Here is a 22,438-nt window from a genome sequence, read left to right as displayed (position 1 = left end):
AGATTCCTTAAAAAACTAGAAATAGAACTGCCATATGACCCAGCAATCCCACTACTGGGCATACACACCTAGGAAATCAGAATTAAAAGAGACACGTGTACCCCAATGTTCATCGCAGCACTGTTTAAATAGCCAGGACACAGAAGCAACCTAGATGTCCATCAGCAGATGAATGGAAAAGAAAGTTGTGGTACATATACACAATGGAATATTACTCAGCTATTAAAAAGAATACATTTGAATCAGTTCTAATGAGGTGGATGAAACTGGAGCCTATTATACAGAGTGAAGTAAGCCAGAAAGAAAAACACCAATACAGTGTACTAACAAATATATATGGAATTTAGAAAGATGGTAATGATGACCCTGTATGCGAGACAGCAAAAGGGACACAGATGTATAGAACAGTCTTTTGGACTCTGTGGGAGAAGGCGAAGGTGGGATGATTTGAGAGAACAGCACTGAAACATGTATATTATCATATGTGAAACAGGTTGCCAGTCCAGGTTCAATGCAGGAGAGAGGGTGCTCAGGGCTGGTGCACTGGGATGACCCAGAGGGATGGGCTGGGGAGGGAGCTGGTAGGGGGGTTCAGGATGGGAAACACATGTACACCCATGGCTGATCCATGTCAATGTATGGCAAAACCACTACAATATTGTAATTAGCCTCCAATTAAAATAAATTAAAAAATACTAAAAATCTAAAATAAAATAAATTAAAAAAAATAAAAATAAATTAATCCTGTAGTGGTGAAGACAGAAGCAGAGAAGTTTTAGATATAAGAGATGTGGTCTTCCCTGATCATTCCAGCCCTTCTGAATCCTGGGGCCCTTAAAGGACTCAGTCCACAGAGCTGAGACAGAAACTGCTGCTGCCTCATGAGGAAAGGCTGGAGCCTCAGCCAGGGTCTGCAGATGAACTCCCAGCTTAGGAAGTTTCCCTCCACAGGTAAGGAGCAGATCCACAAAAGCACAGAAGCACGAGTCAGCTCAGCCCTTCAGGTGATCACGGGCTTTCAGGCCCCCACCTCAAGGGAAGGTGGGGCTGATCTCTGTGTCCCCCACAACTCCCTCATCTCCCACAGTCAGCTGACCTTTCCAGCAATGGTCTCATTGTTAATGAAGTCAGTAAAGTCCACGGTGGGAGTCCAGGTGTCATTCTGATTGAAGACGCTGGAGCTGCTGGGCTCTGTCTCCTTCCTCTGGGTCACGGCCAGCTGGTACCTAGAAATGCTCTGGTCAGGGGTCCATGGTCACCGTCCCTGTCCTGCTTCCTGATCATCATGGAAGGGAGCCGAGCCCATGGATCTCAGGTTTCCCCTCTCAGAGGAGAAGGGAGGAGCGAGAGCTGGTCAGGCAGCTGCCCTGCCCCCCTGGAGTCCGCCTGCTCCTGGCTTCAGAGTAGGAGCCAAAGACAAGGCCAGACTGAGTGTGTCCCTTGCTTCTCACCTCTCACCCGAAGACGTCCCCAATCTTTCAGGCCCCTCTACTGCAATCCTTGCCTCCCCCAGGGTGTCTTACCTCCCACATCCAAATCCACCTTGTAGTGGGCACTGTGGGTGTGGACGATGCCCAGTGTGTTCTCCCAAACCTGGTTTCCATATCTTCTGGCAGCACCAAAGTGGAACACTGAGCTAATGAAGCCCGTGGCATGGAATTTGACTTGAATGGCCCCACTGGGGTGAAAGATCACATCTAAAACATAGTCATAGTTGAACAAGGTCAACACAGATCTGAAGACCAGCACTGTCTCCACAAGACCCCCAAAATAGTGAGAAAACACATCTGAGTGGTGTCGCCTCAGAAGCAGGCCCTTGTTCTGCTCAAACACACAAAAGGCATCGTGTAGGGTCCTGGGGGCTTGGGACTCCAGAAGAAAGTGCCAGTCCACATAGGTGGCCAGATAGGGGCAGTCGACGCCACGGGTCAGGGGCGTGGCAAACTTGCCCATACCAAAGCCTCGATCCATGTATCGGTTCATTATTGCGAATGGGGTATTCCCACCATAGACAACCAGGATCTCTTGAAGGCTGATCTCATAAGCCAGCCATTCTCCCTGGAATTGAATGTAAGAGATCCTAGGACCACTGAAAGCTCCATGGCCAAAGGAGAAAGTCCACAATGAGGAGGTCACCTGACTGCCCTGGACTCTGAAGCAGGCACCCTGAGGATGGAACTGTAGAAGGGGAGCTGGACCTGGAGGCACCTGGGACTTCAGGGACCAGGACCCACCTGTGCCATCGTCTGGGATCACCACCACATTCACCTGGCCAGCCTCAAACTGCTCCTCCAGCTGGGCCAGACTCTTATAGTAGCAACCTTGAAAGAACACCTTCTGGATGGTCCACTGGGCAGGGTCCAGAGCCTTGTGATCTACCAGCAGCTCCAACCCCACAGGGTGCAGAAAGATCCCAGATCCTGAAATGTTATAGTACAGGGCAAACCACGTGGCCCTGTCCCCTGACTGGATACCACGGGGAGCTGCGGTCAAGATGACCAGGTTCCTTCCTCCTTGGTTGTAGGAGCAGCAGTGGTGCAGGACACCAGCAGCCTGGGGCAGCTCTCTGTCGAAGATCAACCAGTCTATGTCCAGGGATTCTCGGATAAGAAAGGGACGTCGGTAATAGGGCAGGGGGCCCCCATGACGCTCCATGGTCACATCCCGCATGTAGGAGAGCTGGGGCAGAGGCCCCACCACCAGCTCAGTCACATTGGGCTGGGGTTGTCCGCCAAAGAAGACGATGGCCAGTGCCTCCCGGGCAGGTGGGGGGCTCCCCCTGTCCAGGTGGGCCAGGGCTGCAGCCTTGGGGGGCAGCTGCAGCTCTACCAAGAAGACACAGTTGTCTGAGGGTCGGGCCTGGCGTGCACCCACCAGGCCTGGCCCCAGCTTCTGGGTCAGGAAGCTCATAACAGTCGTCAGCTCTTCTTGGCTCAGGTCTGCAAACAGCTGGCTTTGTTCGGGGTGTGTCCAGGGCTGGACACTGGGGGATTTGGAGGGGCAGCGGGGAGGCAGGCTGGGATGACATTGCTTCCCAATGCCCTCCTCACTCCCAACACCACCTTCCTCCCTGCCCATCACCAGAAGAGTCCACAAGGACAGAAAAATGAAGATGAACATCGCTAAAGCTCTGGCTGTCTTCAGGCTCGTGATTTGGAGTGCAGCATGCATGATGGACAGACCGACAGGACTGGGTGCACAGTGCCTCCTTCAGTGTCTGTAGGTTCCTGTCTTTGACTTGTGCTCGGGTCTACGCGTTATATGTACACTAAGGACAAACAGCCGAGGAAAGAGGAGTGGCAGTGGTTGGAGGTTGGGGCGGGGCAGTGATCAGGCCAGGCTCAGAAGATGCAGCTGAGGTTATAACCTGAATTTTAAGTGGCCCATGTCAGCCTCTGTCCTCCTGTTTCAAATCAAACACTCAGCTTCACTGTTGGGGAACAAAATGGGGGAGGGATGGGTGTGGGAGACACAGCTGGAGGGAGGAAGCGGTAGAAGTGATGTGTCTCGGAGCTCTTTTTCCACTCTCTTGATGGAACCTTGCTCCTTGCTACTTGGCTGCAAGCAAAACTCCCCTGTGTTCATCCAGCCAGCCAGATTCCATCTTCCTTCCTCTAGTCCATGAAACCCTCTGATGAGGGCTCCCATGCAGCAACCAGAACCCTAATGGCACACATAGGAGCCTGGAGAGTCATACTGAGAACACCAATCACCTGTAGGGAGCTAGGGGGCTGAAGAGCAGAGCCAGGTCAACATCTTGGAGGTCCTGAGCTCCCGGAGTCACTAGAGGAGAGTCTGAGGGGAGTGAATCCATTCAGAAGCTGGAGGAGGTGGGAAGTTGCAGCTTACAGAGACCCCCACCCCTTGAGCAGAACTGAAGGACCACATCAGATGTCAGGGTGCATAATACCCTGGCTGTGAATTTAACCTAGCTGTCCGCAACCTTCATCCCCAGGAAACCCTTTTCCAGAATGCTGCAGAGGCAGAGAACAAAGTCATCTCCATTGTCGGGCAGGTGATGCAGGGGAGACACCATCTTCTGTACAGCCAAGTCCTGTGGGAACCAGGAGAGACTGAGGTTCCAGACACGTGACATGCTTCCCTAGTGAACTGGGGGAAAGTCCTTTCCAAACTGGACATGTTCAACACCGCTTTCCCCAGAAGTCACCTTAGATGACATTGCAAACAGAGTATGTTTTCTGGAGGAGAATAGACAGTACATCCCAGCCAAAAGGATCAGAAGGTGCAAAGAAACTGAAGAATCAGTACTTGAAGCACTTGGCATGGGCAGGAAATGGCCAAGGTCAGCGCATTGGGTGTGAGGTGGAGACAGGAATTGGTGGGACAGCAGAAGAGATCAGGTCAGGAGGGCTTGTGCAGTGTGTGGGTCTTAAGCAAAGTAGGCATGGCAGAAAGACAGAAGTCTGGGCACATGTGAAACCAGGGAAATCAACCTGAGAAAGGTCAGGTTCTCCAGATACCAGCTGCTTCTGCAACCAGCTCTATTTTGATATGGAAATTCCACACACGGGTCATTTTGTGACCAACCTGGGGCCTCAGACTCTTACATCAATTGAATTGATAAAGAGGCCGGTGCAGTAAATCAAATGAGAGTTAACTGGTACTCGAGCTGCAGCAGGAAGGAGCAAGAACAAAACACAGGTTCCCTGCTTGCCCTCTGTGGCCTGGTTCCTTCAGTGGAGTAAGAGTGGGGGCAGATCCGTGGAGCGGACTGAGGGCTGGCTTCGGTGGTCTGCCCACCCCTTTGGTGGTGCTGTGTGCAGGGGTCACGCCCAACCCTGCTCTTCTCCTTTCACCTCAGAAGCAGCAATACATTCCTGTGTTTTTGTGTCTCATTGTTCATAACTGCCCGGACTGCCCAGTGCTTGCAGATATTTTTAGTCTCTTACAGGTTGTATTCTGTTGCTCAAGGAGATATCTGTCCAGGTGCCAAGTGTAAGCACTCCAGTACAGGGTCTCTGGCCCTAGCCTGTCTCAGTTTGAAATGGTTCATGTAGACTTTGTAATAAAGGGGTGGACAGAATCTGAGGTCAAACCCGGCCCTGGCCCCATGGCAAGCCTTTCCAGCCCAGGAACTTCATTCTGGATCCTTTGATAAATGATGGTGTTTCCTCCCAGCTTAGAACACATTGTCAAGAGGAACACTTTTTGTCCTGACCAGTGTTACCAATCACAGATCAAGAATGTCCACCCTGGTGGGGATCCCCAGGTCTCCTCAGTTCAGTTCAGTTCAGTCGCTCAGTCGTGTCCGACTCTTTGCAACCCCATTAATTGCAGCACGCCAGGCCTCCCTGTCCATCACCAGCTCCCAGAGTTCACCCAAACTCATGTCCATCGAGTCGGTGATAACATCCAGCCATCTCATCCTCTGTTGTCCTCTTCTCCTCCTGCCCCCAATCCCTCCCAGCATCAGAGTCTTTTCCAATGAGTCAACTCTTTGCATGAGGTGGCCAAAGTATTGGAGTTTCAGCTTTAGTATCAGTCCTTCCAAAGAACACCCAGGACTGATCTCCTTTAGAATGGCCTGGTTGGATCTCCTTGCAGTCCAAGGGACTCTCAAGTGTCTTCTCCAACACCACGGTTCAAAAGCATCAATTCTTCAGCGCTCAGCCTTCTTCACAGTCCAACTCTCATATCCATACATGACTACTGGAAAAACCATAGCCTTGACTAGATGGACCTTTGTTGGCAAAGTAATGTCTCTGCTTTTTAATATGCTATCTAGGTTGGTCATGATTTCCTTCCAAGAGGAGAGGCAGTGATGATCAGGGAGTGGGAGGGAGAGCTTTGGCCTGACCTTGAAGAGGAACTGATATAGCAGAAGGTGCCCCTCTGCCCACCTTCTCTAGAAGCGTCTTGCTGTCACATTGCTTCCTCTGAATTCGTGTCAACCAGGCTTCACAATCATCATATCACACACCATAAACAACTGTTTGAAGGTGTTTCTGTTGGACAGTTACTCAGAGGAAAGGAGCTACACATCCTGCTTCTTCCAGTAAGTTTTATTTCCCTTTGGACAAACTTGCTCGCAGCCTATGTGAATGTGCTGAAGGTGACTCTATCCCTGGGAGCCAGGTGCCATCCCCAGTCCCCAGGCTGGGCCCCAGAACGTGCTGCCTGAGCCTGCCTGCTGTCCCTGAGTCCCCATGAGGCCAGTGGAACCGCTCTGGATGCCCTGGTCACTGTACTCTGATCTGCACCCCAGGGGTACAGCTCCAGCTTCAATGCTGAGAGAGCACCGAGTGTGTCAAAGACAGAAGTGAGGACAGCGACAGGAGGCAAAGGGTCAGATGAGGCCAGTGACCTCCAGGACAGAGAAGAAGTGAGGAATCTGAGCAATGTGGCCGGGGGTGTTGGCAGGACATGGTGTCTGATTGGGTGGGTGTGTGAGAAAGGATACAGACTCTTTGGTGACACAAGGATACCAGGTCTCCATTGGGTGACTTGGGAGGGTGAGGGGCCTTCTCCAGAAGAAGGACCTACAAGAAGAGCAGCAAGTTGAAGGAGGATTCCAACAAGCTTGAGGTGAGGTTCCTGTGGGAAGCCTGATCATAGATGCCCAGAAAAAAGGCCATTGGGTCTATAGGTTTCAAGGGCCAGAGGACAGCCTCTAGGCTAGAAATAGAGATTTGTGTCAAACAATAAAAGGTAGTCACTGGCTCAGATGATAAAGAACCTGCCTGCGATATGGGAGACCTAGGTTTGATCCCTGGGTTGGGAAGATTCTCCAGAGAAAGAAATGACCACCCACTCCAGTATTCTTGCCTGGAGAATTCCATGGATAGAGGAGTCTGGCGGGCTACAGTCGATGGGGTGGCCAAGAGTTGACACAACTGAGCGACTAATGCACAGAGATAGGAAGCCTGAGATCACCCAGAGAGGACTCTGCAGAGGGGAGAGAGGAGAGCAGGGCCAGAGTCCAGAAGATGCCCATGTGTGGGGCTGAGCAGGTTGGTGGGCATGGTAAAGGCAAAGGAGCCGGCATAAGAGGCTGAGAAGCAGCCAGCAAGCCCTCGGAGGGGTCAGAATGGGAGGAGGTCATGACAGGCGAGTTTTCAGTGGGGACTAATCAGAGAGGACCAATGCCTCCCAGAAGTCCAGAAAGTGATGGCTGGAAGGGACTGTGATTCGATTCTGCATCAGCACTTGGAAGAGCGGGATAAGGAGGGACTGGGTGGGAAAGGGAAGCTGGAGGTGGGAAAAGGAGAGCTGTCCTTGAAAGAAGGCATCCGAGAAGCACAAGCTGAGGGAAGACCTTGTCCTGGAGAGTCAGGGTCCTGGCAGAGACTTAATGAGGTGTGAGTCAAGAGCCAGTCAAGAAGGAGAGATATAAAGTTCAGGGAGAGGGTTGGATAAATGAGAAAGAACATTTTTGGGAGCAGCTGGAGGGGTGGGTTTCCCCTTAAAACAAATAAACAGGCTGTAGAATTAATGAGCCCATTCTCACTGATATGTGCTGTGCTATGTTGATTCAGTCGTGTCTGACTCTTCTCGACCCTATGGACTGTAGTCTGCCAAGCTCCTCTGTCCTTGGGATTCTCCAGGCAAGAATACTGGAAAGGGTAGCCGATTCTCACTGATAAGTCTCATCAGAGAAGCTGTCAGCAGGACCTCATACACCTTTTTTATTTGGTTAAGGGTATCCCCTTTTCCTAAACCCACCAAGCATTGTATAAAGTATACAAGGATCTTCTACACAATTATTAGTATCTCATCACCACACAAACTACTACTGATTTTTGGCTGGGATTTTACCTTATTCAGTAACTGAACCTGCCAGGTGGTAAGTGTTCCTAAATATAGCAGTGCTCTGGGACTTCTCAGACAGTCCAGTGGGTAACATTCCCCTGTTCCCAGTGCAGGGGCCTTGGTTGGATCCCTGGTTGGGGAACTAGATCCCACATGCTGCAGCTAAGATTGAAGGTCCTTCATGCCACAACTAAGACCTAGCACAGCCGAAGAAAGGAAGAAAGAAAAATATTAGAAAACAACAATAACAACAACAACACTTAAAAAAAAAAGCTGTAAGCGGGCATCCACACACACTCACAGGCACACTCCACTTGCAAACACTCACAGCCTTGGTCTGGACATGGGACTCAAGGCAATGACTTGCAACTTATTCAACCAGGCTGGGGAAGGGGTAGACACCGCATTTCTTTCTTCCTCTTGCCTCCAGCACTGACTATTGTGCAACTGATCAGAAAAAGGAGCCAAGAGGAGGTGGAGACTACACATAAGAGTGTCATGGAGAAGTTCAATGACTCAGGTCAGAGAAAGAAGAGGCATCAAGGCAGTATCAGAACCACAGAGGCTACAGCACCCATTTTTCTCCTCCGTCTCAGTCTTTAGACCCTCATTCCCTCAGTCTCTCTCCTCTGTCACTCTGACTTTCACTTCAGGTCATGTTATAAATTCACCCACCCAGCACTGGCCCTCTCTCCTGACTGAGGGCTTTCTCCCTGTTCTTAGGAAGCTTGCTTCTGGTCAGATCACCTCCATCCACTGTTGACTCAGAAGAGAACCTGGGCTTGGAGCAGGATAGAAGGGAGCAGAAGCTTCTGTGCTCCCTGGATATGATCTCCCTCAGATTAGAAGCTGAGCAGCATGTGAATTCTGTTTCCTGTCCCTCACTGCCCAGCCCTGCCTGGGCTTCCAGCAGGTGGAAGTCACCCCTCCCCATTGCCTCTCATTCCCGCTCTTCGAAGTGAGGCAGACAGAGAAAGTGAGCAAGAGACAGCAAAAGAGATTTCTTGACATTTAACATTTTTTCCTGGAAATATACAGGCAAGAAGAGACAGAGGGGTCACCAGAGGCCACACCTATGTGCAATGCAGGAGACCCAGGTTCTATCCCTAGGTCAGGAAGATTCCCTGGAGAAAGAAAAGGCAACACACTCCAGTATTCCTACCTGGATAAGTCCATCCATAGAGGAACCTGGTAGGCTACAGGCCATGGGGTCACAAACAGCTGGCCATGATTGACTGACTAAGCACAGAGGCCACAGCCATTTCTCTGGGTCTCAAACACTTGAAAAAATTGAGTCCCTGGGCAGAGTACCCTCCCCCACCCTACCCCTTCCCAAAAGACAAGTTACTTTAAAGAATGAAGTCAGAACTTATTTAGCCCCATTTATTATTTGAATAATAATAAATGAATAGGTAATACAGTCACATAGTTCAAAATTCAAAATGTACAAAAGGATATATAGTATCAAGTCTCCCTCCCAAGTCCCTACCTCCTGTTCCTCTTCACAGAGGCAACCAGTGTTACCCGTGTCTTCTGAATATGCATCTATAAGATATGAAAATATGGATTTATATGATCCTCCCCCATGGTAGGAGGTGAAACACAAATGAAGGTGCCCATACACAATTCTGTGCATTGCCTTGCTCTTTAGAAGAATAATTTCTATAAAAAGATATAGTTTTATAGCTGCAGAGTATTTCTTTGTCAAGCTGTGTTAGAACTTACTTAACAAATTTTCTAGGGAAGCAGAGTTCTATTATGTCCGACCTTTGGACATTTGTGAAGAGACCCCGGATCCTGTAGGGACAGCCTGTGGGGGAGGCTCCACCCACAGAGGCCCTGGCTCATTTGCATGCTCACACGTAATTGGTCCGCCCCTGGCCCCATGGCATGGTGTGACTGGTCTTTCTGCTTCTCACCCTTGGCTTTCACCCAGTCACCTATGTTGGCTATTGCCAAGTTCAGAGGACCCTGGTCACACCACACACCTGGCACAAAATGACCACTCCTCATTACCACTGCACCCACAAACCACCTCAAGTGCTAACTAGAGCTGCTGCTGTCTCCATGAGCATCCTCTGCAAGAGGATGCAAGACAGGCCTATACAAACGGGCAGAAAGAACTGTGGGGAAACACCCTGCCCCTGGACTGGGGGAAGGGGCGGCTCCCAGACACAGGGAGACAGACAGGGACTGTCCTGTCAAGCTAGATGTTCCTTGCATTTTCAGACTTCCACAGGCCTAGAGTCAGGAGAGGAGACCAGAGTTGAAAAGTGAGAGCTGAGGAACATCTCCTCAGGGCTGGGATGTAAATCCCAGGTTATAAGAATAGGTAAGAACAGGAGGAGGTGAGGCAAGAAGGAAGAGGGAGAAGGAGGACCAGGATGAGAGGAAACATGGGCCAAAGAGCCCCTTCCAGCTGGACTCCTGGATTCACAAGCCTGCCAGGAACCCTGCCCACGGCCTCTAGGCATCCATCCCCAGAGAGACCTCGCTTCCTCTCCTGTCAAGTGAGGACTGGGGAGTCTCAGGAGAGACCTGGCATGGCCTAAAACCATTTGGGGAAAGCAGAAAGCAAAGACAAAAGAAAAGAAAATGAAAAACACCAAACCGAGGAGTCTTGTAGAAACGTGTAACCATGACTCCAGCCTCTCGGCTGACCGTTCCTCTCCTCTGCGACAGGAACCCAGCAGGTTGGGGTGCACAGAGCTGAGAAGCCCCTGATTCAGGCAGCATAGCTTCAGGATGATCCCAGTGAGGCAGTAAGCAAGGGAGGACGATGGAGGAGAGAGAGGACCCAGGGGTGTGAGGAGGGAGAAGAGGGCACAGGCTCCCCAGTTCCTGGCCCTTCTCCCCACACTCCCAGACCCTAGAGCCACAGTCACATATCCCATCCCAGGAAACACCTAATTGGTGAAGAAGCCCCCGTGGGAGAAGGCAGGGAGATCAGGGGCACAGGCAGGATCCTTGGGCAGACAAGCCAGGGAGTTGACCTCACAGGACCCAGCATCCTGGTGTTTTTGGAAGTAGATTGAGTCAGCAGAATTGATGGAGGGGTCCTCATCAAAGAAGTTGTAGGGTCGCAGAAAGAAGCCCACACCGTTCCCCACTGTCACCGTGTTGGGAATGTCCTCTGCATGTGGGATGTGCAGGAAACCGGCTGTCACCCAGGCCACCAAGTCCTAGTGAGGCAAGAAAGAGGGTCATGAGGCCTGGTGCTGCTAAGGACACCTCTGCCTCCCACAGGATTCACTTTGGGAGTCCACCATCACTCTCAGTTCAGTTCAGTTCAGTCACTCAGTCGTATCTGACTCTTTGCAACCCCATAAATCGAAGCACGCCAGGCCACCCTGTCCATCACCAACTCCCGAAGTTTACCCAAACTCATGTCCATCAAGTCAGTGATGCTATCCAGCCATCTCATTCTCTGTCGTCCCCTTCTCCTTTTGCCCCCAATCCCTCCCAGCATCACCATCACTCTAGAGGGCTTTAAACCTTTTTTTCATAGTAGCCCAGAAGTCAAAGCATAAAGAATCAACTTCATATTAGGAGCAACACCAGCCTCCAATGTCCCAGCCTGCAAGTGCCATCTCTGACATTTCCCATCACATTGCCATCAGCCAACCCATCCCAAGAGAAATGATGACAACCACAGGCTACTTTAGCACTTCCCCTGACTCTGGGAGAGTTCCCAAACTGTAACTGAAGGAAGGAAAATGGAGGAGAGTATATCAGGTTTGGGTGGCAGAAAAGTTCAGCATTTGGAAATTAATCCTTTAGTGGTGAAGACAGAAATGGAGAAGTTTTAGGTATAAGAGATGTGGTCTTCCCTGGTCATTCCAGCCCTTCTGAATCCTGGGGCCCTTAAAGGACTCAGTCCACAAGCAGAGACTGAGAGAGCTGCTGCCTCTTGAGGAGAGGCTGGAACCTCAGCCAGGGTCTGCAGATGAACTCCCAGCTTAGGAAGTTTCCCCCCACAAATAGTGAGCAGATCCACAAAAGCACAGAAGCAGGAGTCAGCTCAGCCCTTCAGCTGATCACGGGCTTTCAGGCCCCCCGCCAAGGGAAGCTGGGGCTGATCTCTGTGCCTCCCACCCCTCCCTCTTCTCCCACAGTCAGCTGACCTTTCCAGCAATGGTCTCATTGTTGATGAAGTCAGCAAAGTCCACAGTGGGAGTCCAGGGGTCATTCTGATTGAAGACGCTGGAGCTGCTGGGCTCTGTCTCCTTCCTCTGGGTCACGGCCAGCTGGTACCTAGAGATGTTCTGGTCAGGGGTCCATGGTCACCGTCCCTGTCCTGCTGCCTGATCATCATGGAAGGGAGCTGAGCCCATGGACCTCAGCTTCCCAGCTCATCCACACCCTCACCGTGATGTCACCCTAGTGTGCAGCTGGCTTCCTGTACATCCCACATCCCACCTGGTGGTTGGCCAACATTTTTTTTTTAAAGATACAGTGCTTGGCTGATCTTTTTCTTTGTGTTTCTTTTCTTTTTGACCTGAGCCCAACATCTTTTCATGTCCTTTTCCTGTTGATCCCTTTGGATTTCACAGCATCAGAAAAACAGGAAAGACTTATCTGCCTGGGCCTTAGCCTTCCAAGGGAACCATGTGTCTACTGTAGGCCTTTTGATAACCAGGAAATGTTTTGTGCTCTTACCTCACCTCGTGTAGATCTTGAACTGGGTTCCCAGTTGCCCCTCCCAACATGCGCTTCTCATCTCATCCACCCACCTCCAACAATACACACCACCCACCTCCCCCAGCTGATGGCTCTCTCTGTGGAGCTGTTCTGGGGCATCGGCCCCCCAGCAAAGCTGACCGTCTGGATGCGATAGCCGCGAGGGTGCCCCCACTTGTTGCTCTGCTTGCTGGCCAGGTACAGGTAGCGAGGGGAGGCCCCTCCCAGGGGGAAGGCGGCCTGCTCCTCAGTCTCCAGCTGCTTCCGGGTCACCTGCAGCCTCTGTATCTGGTGCTCAGGGCTCCAGGGTACCGTTGTGGGGACAAAAGCCATGTCCTCAGCCCAGACCCAGTTCTCCAGTCCTGGAGGGGTGAGAGGATGAGGAAGGGCTGGTCAGGCAGCTGCGCCACCCCACGGACTCTGCCTGCACCTGGCTTCAGAGTAGGGGCCAAAGAGACCAGACTCACTGTGTCCCCTGCTTCCCTCCCCTCATCCCAGGATCTCCACATCTTTCAGCCAAAGCTGGTGACCTCTGAAATATTTCTTTGAGCATTTCACTCCTTCCTTGTTTCACACTTATTAGTGAAGACACCTGTGCTCAGTGCTGGGGACACTCTGATGAATGCAACCTTACCCTTCTGCTCTCACAGAAGTCCGAGGAAAGCCAAGCCCTAAAGAGCCTACAGTGTGAGAGGAGCACATTCAACATTCACAGTTAGAGGAACCCAGGTACAGGCAGGAAGAGAGGCAGTTCTGGTCCACGTTTCAGCTTGGCCTTAAGGATGTCACCATCTGAGATGGCATGGCAAAGTATTCAAGGCTGGAGCAAAAGAGGAGCAAAAGCAAAGAAGCCCAATTGTCACCTATTGTGTGTGTTTCCAGGGACACAGAGGGTGAGGGTGTGGCTAAAACAGCAAAGGGAAGCATCTGGAAGGCAGGTGGCAGCTGCCCTCTGAAGGGACAGGCCTGGCTGGTCCTTTTGCAGTTGGGAATCCATTAGTGACGGGGAAACTGGGAAGTGTGTGAGGGAGCAGGCTGTCCTGGGCTGGTAGGTCCCTCTGAGCACAGGGTGAACCCTGGAGTCGAAGTAGCAGAGAGAGGCCTAGCGCCCAGCAGGGACAACAGGAAGGCCAGGCGACGGGTTGGAGATATTCAGCAGCAGAACAGAAAGAAAAATCTGGTGATGAAATCAATGTGGGGAACAACAGTGAAATGTCATGGACTCCTAAATATCCCATTACCTTGGCTCTCTGTGACCACCAACTCCAGAAACTTTTTGGAATATTCCACAGTATCCTCTCTACCCTTCACATTTAAATGTATTGTGCCCAGAAATGAAAACTCAAGGAGGAGGAGGGCCCACCTGCCAAGGAAATGTGCTCCTGGGGATATCCAGAGCTGGCATACATGTGCCAGGGACTCAGCAGAATGCACCCAGATCTTCCCCAACACCAGCACTGCAGGCAGACACAGAGAAGCCAAAAAACAAATGTCTGCCTCACTCAAGTTGGGCCCGTATAGGTGCCAGGGAGGGAGGAGGGCAAAGAGGACCCTTAGCCTGGATACTGTCTCTTCTCTAAGCTGAGCTTTTTCCCAAGATTTTCTGATGAGGTCATGTGGATGGAGTCTGGCATCTCTGTACCCAGCCACAGATCCCTGTACCCTAAGATCACAGGGAAATTCAACAGTCAACTCTCTCCCATCCAGCTAAGAGAAAGCATGAAACTCCAAAACCGCATACCCACATCTTCCTTTCCTGGGAAACCTCCATCAAACCCAAAGCAAATAGTGACAACTCCTCAACCCCCTGTACAAAATCAATGCCTCTGCCAGCATGTCTTACCTCCCACATCCAGATCCACCTTGTAGTGGGCACTGTGGGTGTGGACGGTGCCCAGTGTATTCTCCCGAACCTGGTTTCCGTATTTTTGGGCAGTACCAAAGAAGAATGCTGAGCTGATATAGCCCGTGGCATGGAATTTGACTTCTATGGCCCCATTGGGGTGAAAGACCATATCCCACACATAGTCATAGTTGAGCAAGGTTGACACAGATCTGAAGACCAGCACTGTCTCCACAACGCCCCCAAAATACTGGGAAATAAAATCTGAGTGGTGTCGCCTCAGGGGCAGGCCCTTGTTCTGCTCAAACACACAAAAGGCATCATGTAGGGTCCTGGGGGCTTGAGACTCCAGAAGGAAGTGCCAGTCCACATAGGTGGCCAGATAGGGGCAGTCCACCCCTCGGGTCAGGGGCGTGGCGAACTTGCCCATGCCAAAGCAGCCATCCATATAGCGAGTGAGCATTGCTGCTGGGGTATTCCCACCATAAATAGCCACGGCCTCTTGCAGGCTGATCTCATAAGCCAGTCGTTCTCCTTGGAATCGAATGTCAAAGATCCTAGGACCACTGAAAGCTCCGAGGCCAAAGGAGAAAGTCCACAATGAGGAGGTCACTCGACTGCCCTGGACACTGAAGCGGGTGCCCTGAGGATGGAACTGCAGAGGTGGAGTTGGACCCGGGGGCACCTGGGACTTCAGGGACCAGGACCCACCTGTGCCATTGTTTGGGATCACCACCACATTCACCCGGCCAGCCTCAAACTGCTCCTCCAGCTGGGCCAGACTTTCATAGTAGCGGCCTTGAAAGAACACCTTCTGGATGGTCCACTGGGCAGGGTCCAGAGCCTTGTGATCTACCAGCAGCTCTAACCCCACAGGGTGCAGATAGTACCCAGCCCCTGAGATGTTGTAGTAGAGGCCAAACCAGGTGGCCCGGTCACCTGATTGCAAACCGCGGGGGGCTGTGGTCATGGTCACCAGGTTCCCTCCTCCTTGTTTGTAGGAGCAGCAGTGGTGCAGGACACCAACAGCCTGGGGCAGCTCTCTGTTGAAGATCATCTGGTCTATGTCCAGGTACTCTCGGAGAAGCACGGGGCGTCGGTAATAGGGCAGGGGGCCCCCATGACGCTCCACGGTCACATCCCGCATGTAGGAGGGCTGGGGCAGCGGCCCCACCACCAGCTCAGTCACATTGGGCTGGGGTTGTCCACCAAAGAAGACGATGGCCAGTGCCTCCCGGGCAGGTGGGGGGCTCCTCCTGTCCAGGTGGGCCAGGGCTGCAGCCTTGGGGGGCAGCTGCAGCTCTACCGAGAAGATGCAGTTGTCAGAGGGTCGGGCCTGGGCTGCATCCACCAGGTCTGGCCCCAGCTTCTGGGTCAGGAAGCTCATCACAGCTGTCAGCTCTTCTCGGCTCAGGTCTGCAAACAGCTGGTTCTGGCCAGGGTGTGTCCAGGGCTGGACACTGGGGGTTCCGGAGGGGCAGTAGTGAGGTTGGCTGGCTTCACCCCCATCTCCTCCCCTGCCAGCTATTAAGACACACACCAAGGCAAAGATGGTGATGACAGCCAGAGCAAGGAGCACCAGGGTGGTCTTCTGGTTCATGGTCCCGTGATTACAGAGACAGAGGATCGAACCAAACTGGAAACGTGTTCTCAGGCCAGCAGAAGAGGGTCTCTTTTGGCCCCTGTATTGAGGGTTCCTGGACTCTGGCTGAGGTTTTCAGTATTCCGATGCAAAGGAAACAGAAGGTGGGGAGAGCATGGGAAGGCTGGGGGCGGGGTGGGGCGGCTGGGGCGGGGCTAAGGCAGGGCCCCAGCGATTTCCACAGCCCTTACATGGCTTTGTCTTCCAGACTCCCAATTCAGATTCTGCTCTCTGGGTCAAGGGAGCTCTGGTGTACGGGGAAGGGGTGGTGGGGATTTCAAAATAATGCAGCTAACCAGAATGAGCACAGAAATGCATAGAAATGTCAGAGGGGGGCAGCCCCTTGTCCCCCTCAACCCCTCTTCTTTCCCTAGCCCTCACTTTCCCAGGGCCAGATGTTTCCTTTCCTGCAACTGGAACTACTGTCCTCCTTCCAAGAATACCCCCCACCCCCCTTCTTCAGTTTCCCAAGCAGCATTTCTTGGCCAGGTCTGTCCCCCTTGCCCCCTCTCCTCCCTGGCTAATTTCCCTGGCCAGAATCCCTAATATTCTCTGGGGGATTCTAGATACTTCAAAAGTCAAACAGAAGAAATTCAAGTAAAAATCTCATAATACTCTTTATTATAAATTACACACACCATGAGGTTTTTCAAAAATTCTATTTTTCCATTTCAATGCACATGCATAAAGAAATGTCTGGTATAATGTTCACCAAATGTGAATACCAGCTATTTCTGAGTGGCAGGATTTGTGAGGGGTTTTGCCTGAATATTTTAATAATGGCATTATTTGTATAAATTCATCATTTTTAAGACAATGAATTGGAAACAGGAGTTTACCAACAGGGTATATGGGGGTTTATGTGGTAGGAGGCTATTTCCCAAGGGTCGAGTGTCAGGAGAGCAGGAAGTGGAAATAGGAAGGAAGGTACAGGTCTTAGCACCACCACCACCCTGCCCTGCCCATGTTCCTCCATACACTCAGGGCTACAAGTCTTGGTAAGAGAAAGGCGGCAGGTCCGGGACACAGGCTGCCAGGTGGGGAATGCAGGCCACATGATTCACACTGCAGAGCCCAGCATCCTGGCCTTTCTCAAAGTAGACACTGCCAGGGGAGAAGATGGAGGGGTCCTCATCAAAGAAGTTATAGGGTCGGAGCAAGAAGCCAACTCTGTTCCCCAGAGTCACTGTGTTGGGGACATCCTCAGCGTGGGGGATGTGCAGGAAGCTGGTTGTAACCCAAGCCACCAGGTCCTGCAGGAAGAGGAGGAGCTGGAGATTTTGGAGGCGAGACCCAGAGAACCTCCCCTCAGCCACGATCCCCAGTCTCCAGGCCCAGGCCCAAATAACAGGCTTCTCATCCATGTTAGCAGCTGTAGTTTGGTCTCAGAGCTAATCTCACCCTAGGAGGGAAGAGCCATGTTGGTCATCAGGGGACTCCCTGGCCCCTAATCTAACAGCTGGAAACCTACCATACCCTCCATCCTACAGCCATGACACTAGGCTCAGGGGAGCCCTGGTCCTCTGCCCCTAGGGCTACCAACCTCTCCTAAGAGGGTCTCATTGTTGATGAAGTCAGCAAAGGCCGCAGTGGCTGTCCAGATGTCATTCTGGTAATAGATGCTGCTGCTCTGGGACTCCTCCTCCTTCCTCCGGGTCACCGCAAGCTGGTATCTAACCAGGAATGTTGTAGGAAGGGCAGTGTCAGGAAACATCAAGGGCCTGGACAGCCCAGATAGCCTTTGAATCAGGTTCTGTGTGAGACTGATACCCGTCCCATTATCTGCTTGGATCTGAGAGATCCAGGGGTGAAGGGCCCACTGAGGTTAGTGAGCTGGGGTCTCTTAAGAGCTGGGATGGGAAGGGGACCAGCCCTTCCCTACCACCCAGTTCCCCGGGGCCCTCCTCACCTCCCCCAGCTGAGGGCCCTCTCCATGGTGCTGTCCAGCGGCATGTGTATGCCAAGAGGGCTGTGGATCTGGATTCGGTACCCGCGCTGATGACCCCAGGCATTAGTCTGGTTGCTAGCCAAGTAAAGGTATCGGGGAAGGGGGCTCCCCAAGAAAAAAGCCGTTAGGTCCTCCCTTCCCAGGACCTGCCGAGTCAGCTGTGGGCGCTGCAGTTGGTGCTCCGGACTCCAAGGGGCTGCCACAGGTTTAAACACCACGTCTTCAGCTACCACCCAGTTTTTCAGCCCTGCCAGGGTGAGGGGAGGGAGAGGAGTTCCACACCAGGTGAGACAGGTCCCTTGTCATCTCCGTGACGCCCACTGCACTGGCCTGAAAAAGGGCTGCAGAGCCCAGCAGACAGCACTCTGCACTGGGAACCAGGTTTGGACTTGAGGGCTAGCTGATCTTCTTTGAACCTGTCCTGTCCAATAGCTACCACCGGTTACAAGAGGCTCTTTCAATTTAAAACTTCAGTTCCTCAGTCACACTAGCTACATTCCAAGTGCTCAACAGCTACCTATGGTTGGTGGCTAACAGACTTGACAAGGCAGGCGTGTATTTCTATTGCTGCAGAAAGTTCTGGGCCCTGGTCTATCCAATAGACCTTGGACCAATTATTTGCTTCTCTGTAGTGAAGCAAATTTGATTCAGCTTGTGAATCTCTACACTAGGCATAAAAAAAGTTGTTCTGTGGCTGAGCTCCATAAATGGAAAAGCACACACAGGTGGCTAACAACATTCTTCTAACTATGAAAGGGATTTTTGTCTTGGAGAAGCTGGCTGGAAAAACCTGATCCCCTCTTCTGGTGCCCTGCATCCTCCTCCTGACTCTGAAACTTTGTTTTTCTTCTCTTCTCAATTTGGCAGGGACCACTTTGTCTTTTTCATAAATAAATACATTTGTATCTTTAAATTGTCTGGGGTGATCTCTGAAAGCTTATACTCTTTCTGCAGGTTCAGACTGTCAGTTCCTTCCAGTCTGACTTCCATGAAGGTGCTGGCACAAGGGAGCTGTCTTGAATGCAGCCAGTGCCCTGTGTGCAGGCGTCTGACACAGCCCCTGGCCCACAGCACGAGCCTGCGCTGCATGCTCTAAGGATCCAGTAAGTGTTACTTGATTTTACATCCTAAGACAAGGCTCTTTAACGTCAAAGTGCTGGAGAGAAAACTTCACATCAGAAAATAGTCATATACCGAATCTGTCAAAGAATAATCTAGTTAATACTAGCATTTCCATCATGCTATTTTCTTAGCTCTCCTCCCCTCCACCTCCACACCACACACACAGAGGCACATGTGCCATCTTTACACTCAAGAGGATATGAAAATGTTTCACAAGAAATATGCCGAGTTACGGTGCATTATACATGGGGAGCCACTTTCTGACCCATCTCCCCCCACCCTCCTCGATTTCTGTAACTAAAATAGACAGGGTCTGGCGGATTCCAAATTTTCTGTCTGGGCGAATAATCTGATTTGGTTCATTATTTTCTGAACTGGACAAAAATCTGTCAAGAGGAGAAAGCCCTTGGTGCTTAGAGCCCTACTTGAGAAATCCCTCTACATTTGCATCAAGCCTGTTACAGACCTGCCATGTCACTGGAGAGCCTACTGTGATGACGAGTGCTGGCAGCAATGGGCTGGGCCTCCCCAGAAGGCGCCTGGGCCCCTATGCTGTCTCCCTAGTCGTCTGAAATCCTGTGGGAGCAGCCCCCAGCCAGCTACTCCCTCTCTCAGGCCCCGGCACTACCTCCACTCTATAAACCTCTTTAGATGCTGCTTCCTACCTCTGCTCATCCCCTTGCTTTCCCCACCTCCACACTCTCTCAGAATAACGAAGAACTCAGAGCCCCAACTCCAGCTGCATCCAGCCTGACAAGGCCAGTTCCCTACCCACAGACAGGCTAAGGCAGCCAGCTAGCCAGCACGGCCATTACGTTTCGTTTTAAAGTTTCAGGTCAGAGGGGCCAGGCAGTGGAACCCTATCTTCTGCTAAACACCCAGCAGACCCAGCATCTAGGCTAACTGCAGTCAAAACACTCACATCAGTCCCTGCTGTTGCCACAATAAACTGTGGTATTGGAATGCCACCCTCTTACCTCTTTGGGCCTGATGTGGAGGTCTCCCTCCCCTCTGGCCCACCCCAACTCTCCGTCCTCATCCCCCGGGGCACTCACCTGCCACATCCAGGTCCAGCTTGAAGTGGAAGGCATGTGTGTGCACCGCCCCCAGCACTCGCTCCCCCACGCGGTTCCCAAAAAGGAGGCTCTCCTCTCCCCCGCTCAGGAAAGCTGTGTTGATGTAGCCCGTGGCATGGACCCGCCCTTCGAGTGCCCCATTTGGGTGCAACACAAAGTCCCAAATGTAGTCATAGTTGCCTACAGAGGACACAGACCTGACTACGAGGGCCGAGCCAGCCAAACCACCATAGAAATGACTCTGAAGCTGATTGTGGTGCCTTCGGAGAGGGAGTCCCTGGGCCTCCTCAAATACACACACAGCCCCCGGGAGCAGCTGGACTGCCCCTTGACCCACCAACACGTGGGTGTCCACCATGGTAGACTGGTAGGGGCAGTCTACTCCCCGCACCAAGCCCCGGCTGTGACGGCCAAGTCCATAGCTGCTATCAAGGTATCTGGTCATCATGGTCTTGGGCGAATCGGCACCATAGACAGACAGACACTCCTGGACACTGACTTCATAGGCCACTCGCTCACCCTTGAACCGAACATCAAAAATTCTCATGCCACTGAATGCCCCATGGCCAAAGGTAAATGTCCAGAGGAAAGACTCCACCAGGTGCCCTTGGACGCTGTACCGGGAGCCCTGAGGTGAGAACTCAAGAGGGGGGAGAGGACCTGGGGACACCCGGGAGCGGAGGGATGAGGCCCCATCTGGCAGGGGTAGAGGAACTCTAACCACGTCCAGCCGGCCAGCCTTAAACTCCCATTCCAACTGACCCAAGTCTGAATAGTAGTGGCCAAGGTAGAAAACCTGCTGGACAGCCCAGTGGGCAGGGTCCAGAGCCCTATGGTCCAGCAGTAGCTCGAGCCCCACGGGGTGAAGAAAAATCCCGACACCTGAGATGTTATGGTAGAGGGCTATCCAGGTAGCACGGTCCCCTGAGCGCAAGCCACGAGGGGTGGCATGCAGAGCCGCCAAAGTGGAGCCATTGTAGTTGAAGACAGAAGCCAGGAAGACTGGGGCCTTGGGGAACTCCACCTTTTTCAGATGCATCCACATCTGGGCAGACTCGGTTGCCAGCACGGGGCGTCGGTGATACGGCAGGGGGCCCCCATGACGCTCCACGGTCACATCCCGCATGTAGGAGGGCTGGGGCAGCGGCCCCACCACCAGCTCAGTCACATTGGGTTGGGGTTGTCTGCCAAAGAAGACGATGGCCAGTGCCTCCCGGGCAGGTGGGGGCCTCCCCCTGTCCAGGTGGGCTAGGGCTGCAGCCTTGGGGGGCAGCTGCAGCTCTACCGAGAAGATGCAGTTGTCTGAGGGTCGGGCCTGGGCTGCATCCGCCAGGTCTGGCCCCAGCTTCTGGGTCAGGAAGCTCATCACAGCCATCAGCTCTTCTCGGCTCAGGTCTGCAAACAGCTGGCTCTGGCCAGGGTGTGTCCAGGGCTGGGCACGGGGGGATACAGAGGGGCAGCGGGGAGGCAGGCTGGAGCCACCACGGCTGGTCAGCAAGACATAGGCCAGGGCAAAGATGGTGATGAGAGACAGTGCCAGGAACACAAGGACTACCTTGAGATTCATGGTGAATGCAGAGAGCTGAAAGGAGAGTCCCACCAGCTGCTCCTTCCAGTTACTGACATCAAATCAGGGTTTATATTCAGGAGGATGGATAGGAATAGCGAAAACTCCACCCTGTGGGTTGGACGGGAAATTTCTGACCTTGATTTATATAATTCTGCTCCAATTTTCTGTTCTGTGGTTTGGCTCAAGGTACGGCTTCCACGTGCATCGCCTTGGCCCATCCCTGAATTCCTCCCAGCAGCACGGTCAGTACCGGCTCCCAAGTGCCATCATTTAGAGCAGATTAGAGGGCATTTGTATACACGCTAAACTCTATCTTCTGCCCAGAATGGGTCTGAGGAAGAATGCAAATCTTAGATGCCCGATCAAGTCCTATGAGCTACATGCAACCACTCTGGCCACTTTCCTACCTTCTGGCAGGCACTACCCCCAGTATTTCCAGGATCCACTGCCCAGTTCAGCAGTAAGCACTGTGTTCTGCCAGATGCCTAAGGCCAAGCCCTTGATCTGTAGTCTCAGGCCTCTTCCATCTAGTCGATTGAGAAACGAGTGGTGAAGACCTGGCCACAGCAGTCAATTTGTATACCATTGCAGGTCCCGAAGCGGCGTGACCTCAGGGGACTTACTTATCATGAGACTCAGTGTCCTGATCTATAAAGAAGGGATAAAACTACCCTAGAGATTCATGGAGAATCAATGTGATCACGCAGATAAAGTGCTTCACAGAGCTTGACACGGGGCAGGCATTCAAAAACGGTCAGCTACAGGTACTGATCTCTGAAACAGAATA

General features: G+C 52.2%; 2 protein-coding genes and 1 pseudogene across 4 annotated transcripts; all 3 read right to left on the bottom strand.

Moving 5' to 3' along the window:
• Positions 1 to 8,933, bottom strand: part of LOC109573614 (primary amine oxidase, lung isozyme-like) — a 28,118-nt pseudogene extending 19,185 nt beyond the window's left edge.
• A 206-nt stretch (positions 8,934 to 9,139) lies between these two features.
• AOC3 (amine oxidase copper containing 3) lies at positions 9,140 to 16,045 on the bottom strand. 3 transcript variants are annotated; one of them, XM_070773534.1, is made up of 5 exons: positions 14,294 to 16,045; positions 12,527 to 12,812; positions 11,895 to 12,024; positions 10,769 to 10,952; positions 9,140 to 10,508 (listed from the first exon to the last, which is right to left on the bottom strand). In XM_070773534.1, exons 1-5 carry the CDS (start codon positions 15,891 to 15,893, stop codon positions 10,237 to 10,239), a joined length of 2,472 nt encoding a protein of 823 aa, XP_070629635.1. In that variant the 5' UTR covers positions 15,894 to 16,045; the 3' UTR covers positions 9,140 to 10,236. The 3 variants fall into 3 exon arrangements, 2 of the variants coding, with proteins under 2 accessions (XP_070629635.1, XP_019836446.2); XM_019980887.2 differs by having other exon boundaries at positions 10,472 to 10,952; positions 14,294 to 16,043; XR_002182948.2 differs by lacking the exon at positions 9,140 to 10,508 and having other exon boundaries at positions 10,725 to 10,952; positions 11,895 to 12,074.
• A 482-nt stretch (positions 16,046 to 16,527) lies between these two features.
• AOC2 (amine oxidase copper containing 2) lies at positions 16,528 to 22,332 on the bottom strand. Its single transcript, XM_019980908.2, has 4 exons — positions 20,061 to 22,332; positions 17,845 to 18,130; positions 17,479 to 17,608; positions 16,528 to 17,188 (listed from the first exon to the last, which is right to left on the bottom strand). The coding sequence occupies exons 1-4, from the start codon at positions 21,646 to 21,648 to the stop codon at positions 16,922 to 16,924; spliced, it is 2,271 nt and encodes a 756-aa protein (XP_019836467.2). The 5' UTR covers positions 21,649 to 22,332; the 3' UTR covers positions 16,528 to 16,921.
• Between the last annotated feature and the right edge of the window lie 106 nt (positions 22,333 to 22,438).

The sequence above is a fragment of the Bos indicus genome, chromosome 19 (assembly GCF_029378745.1).
Source record: "Bos indicus isolate NIAB-ARS_2022 breed Sahiwal x Tharparkar chromosome 19, NIAB-ARS_B.indTharparkar_mat_pri_1.0, whole genome shotgun sequence".
Classification (NCBI taxonomy): domain Eukaryota; kingdom Metazoa; phylum Chordata; class Mammalia; order Artiodactyla; family Bovidae; genus Bos; species Bos indicus.
This window is presented reverse-complemented; position numbering and strand designations above follow the sequence as displayed.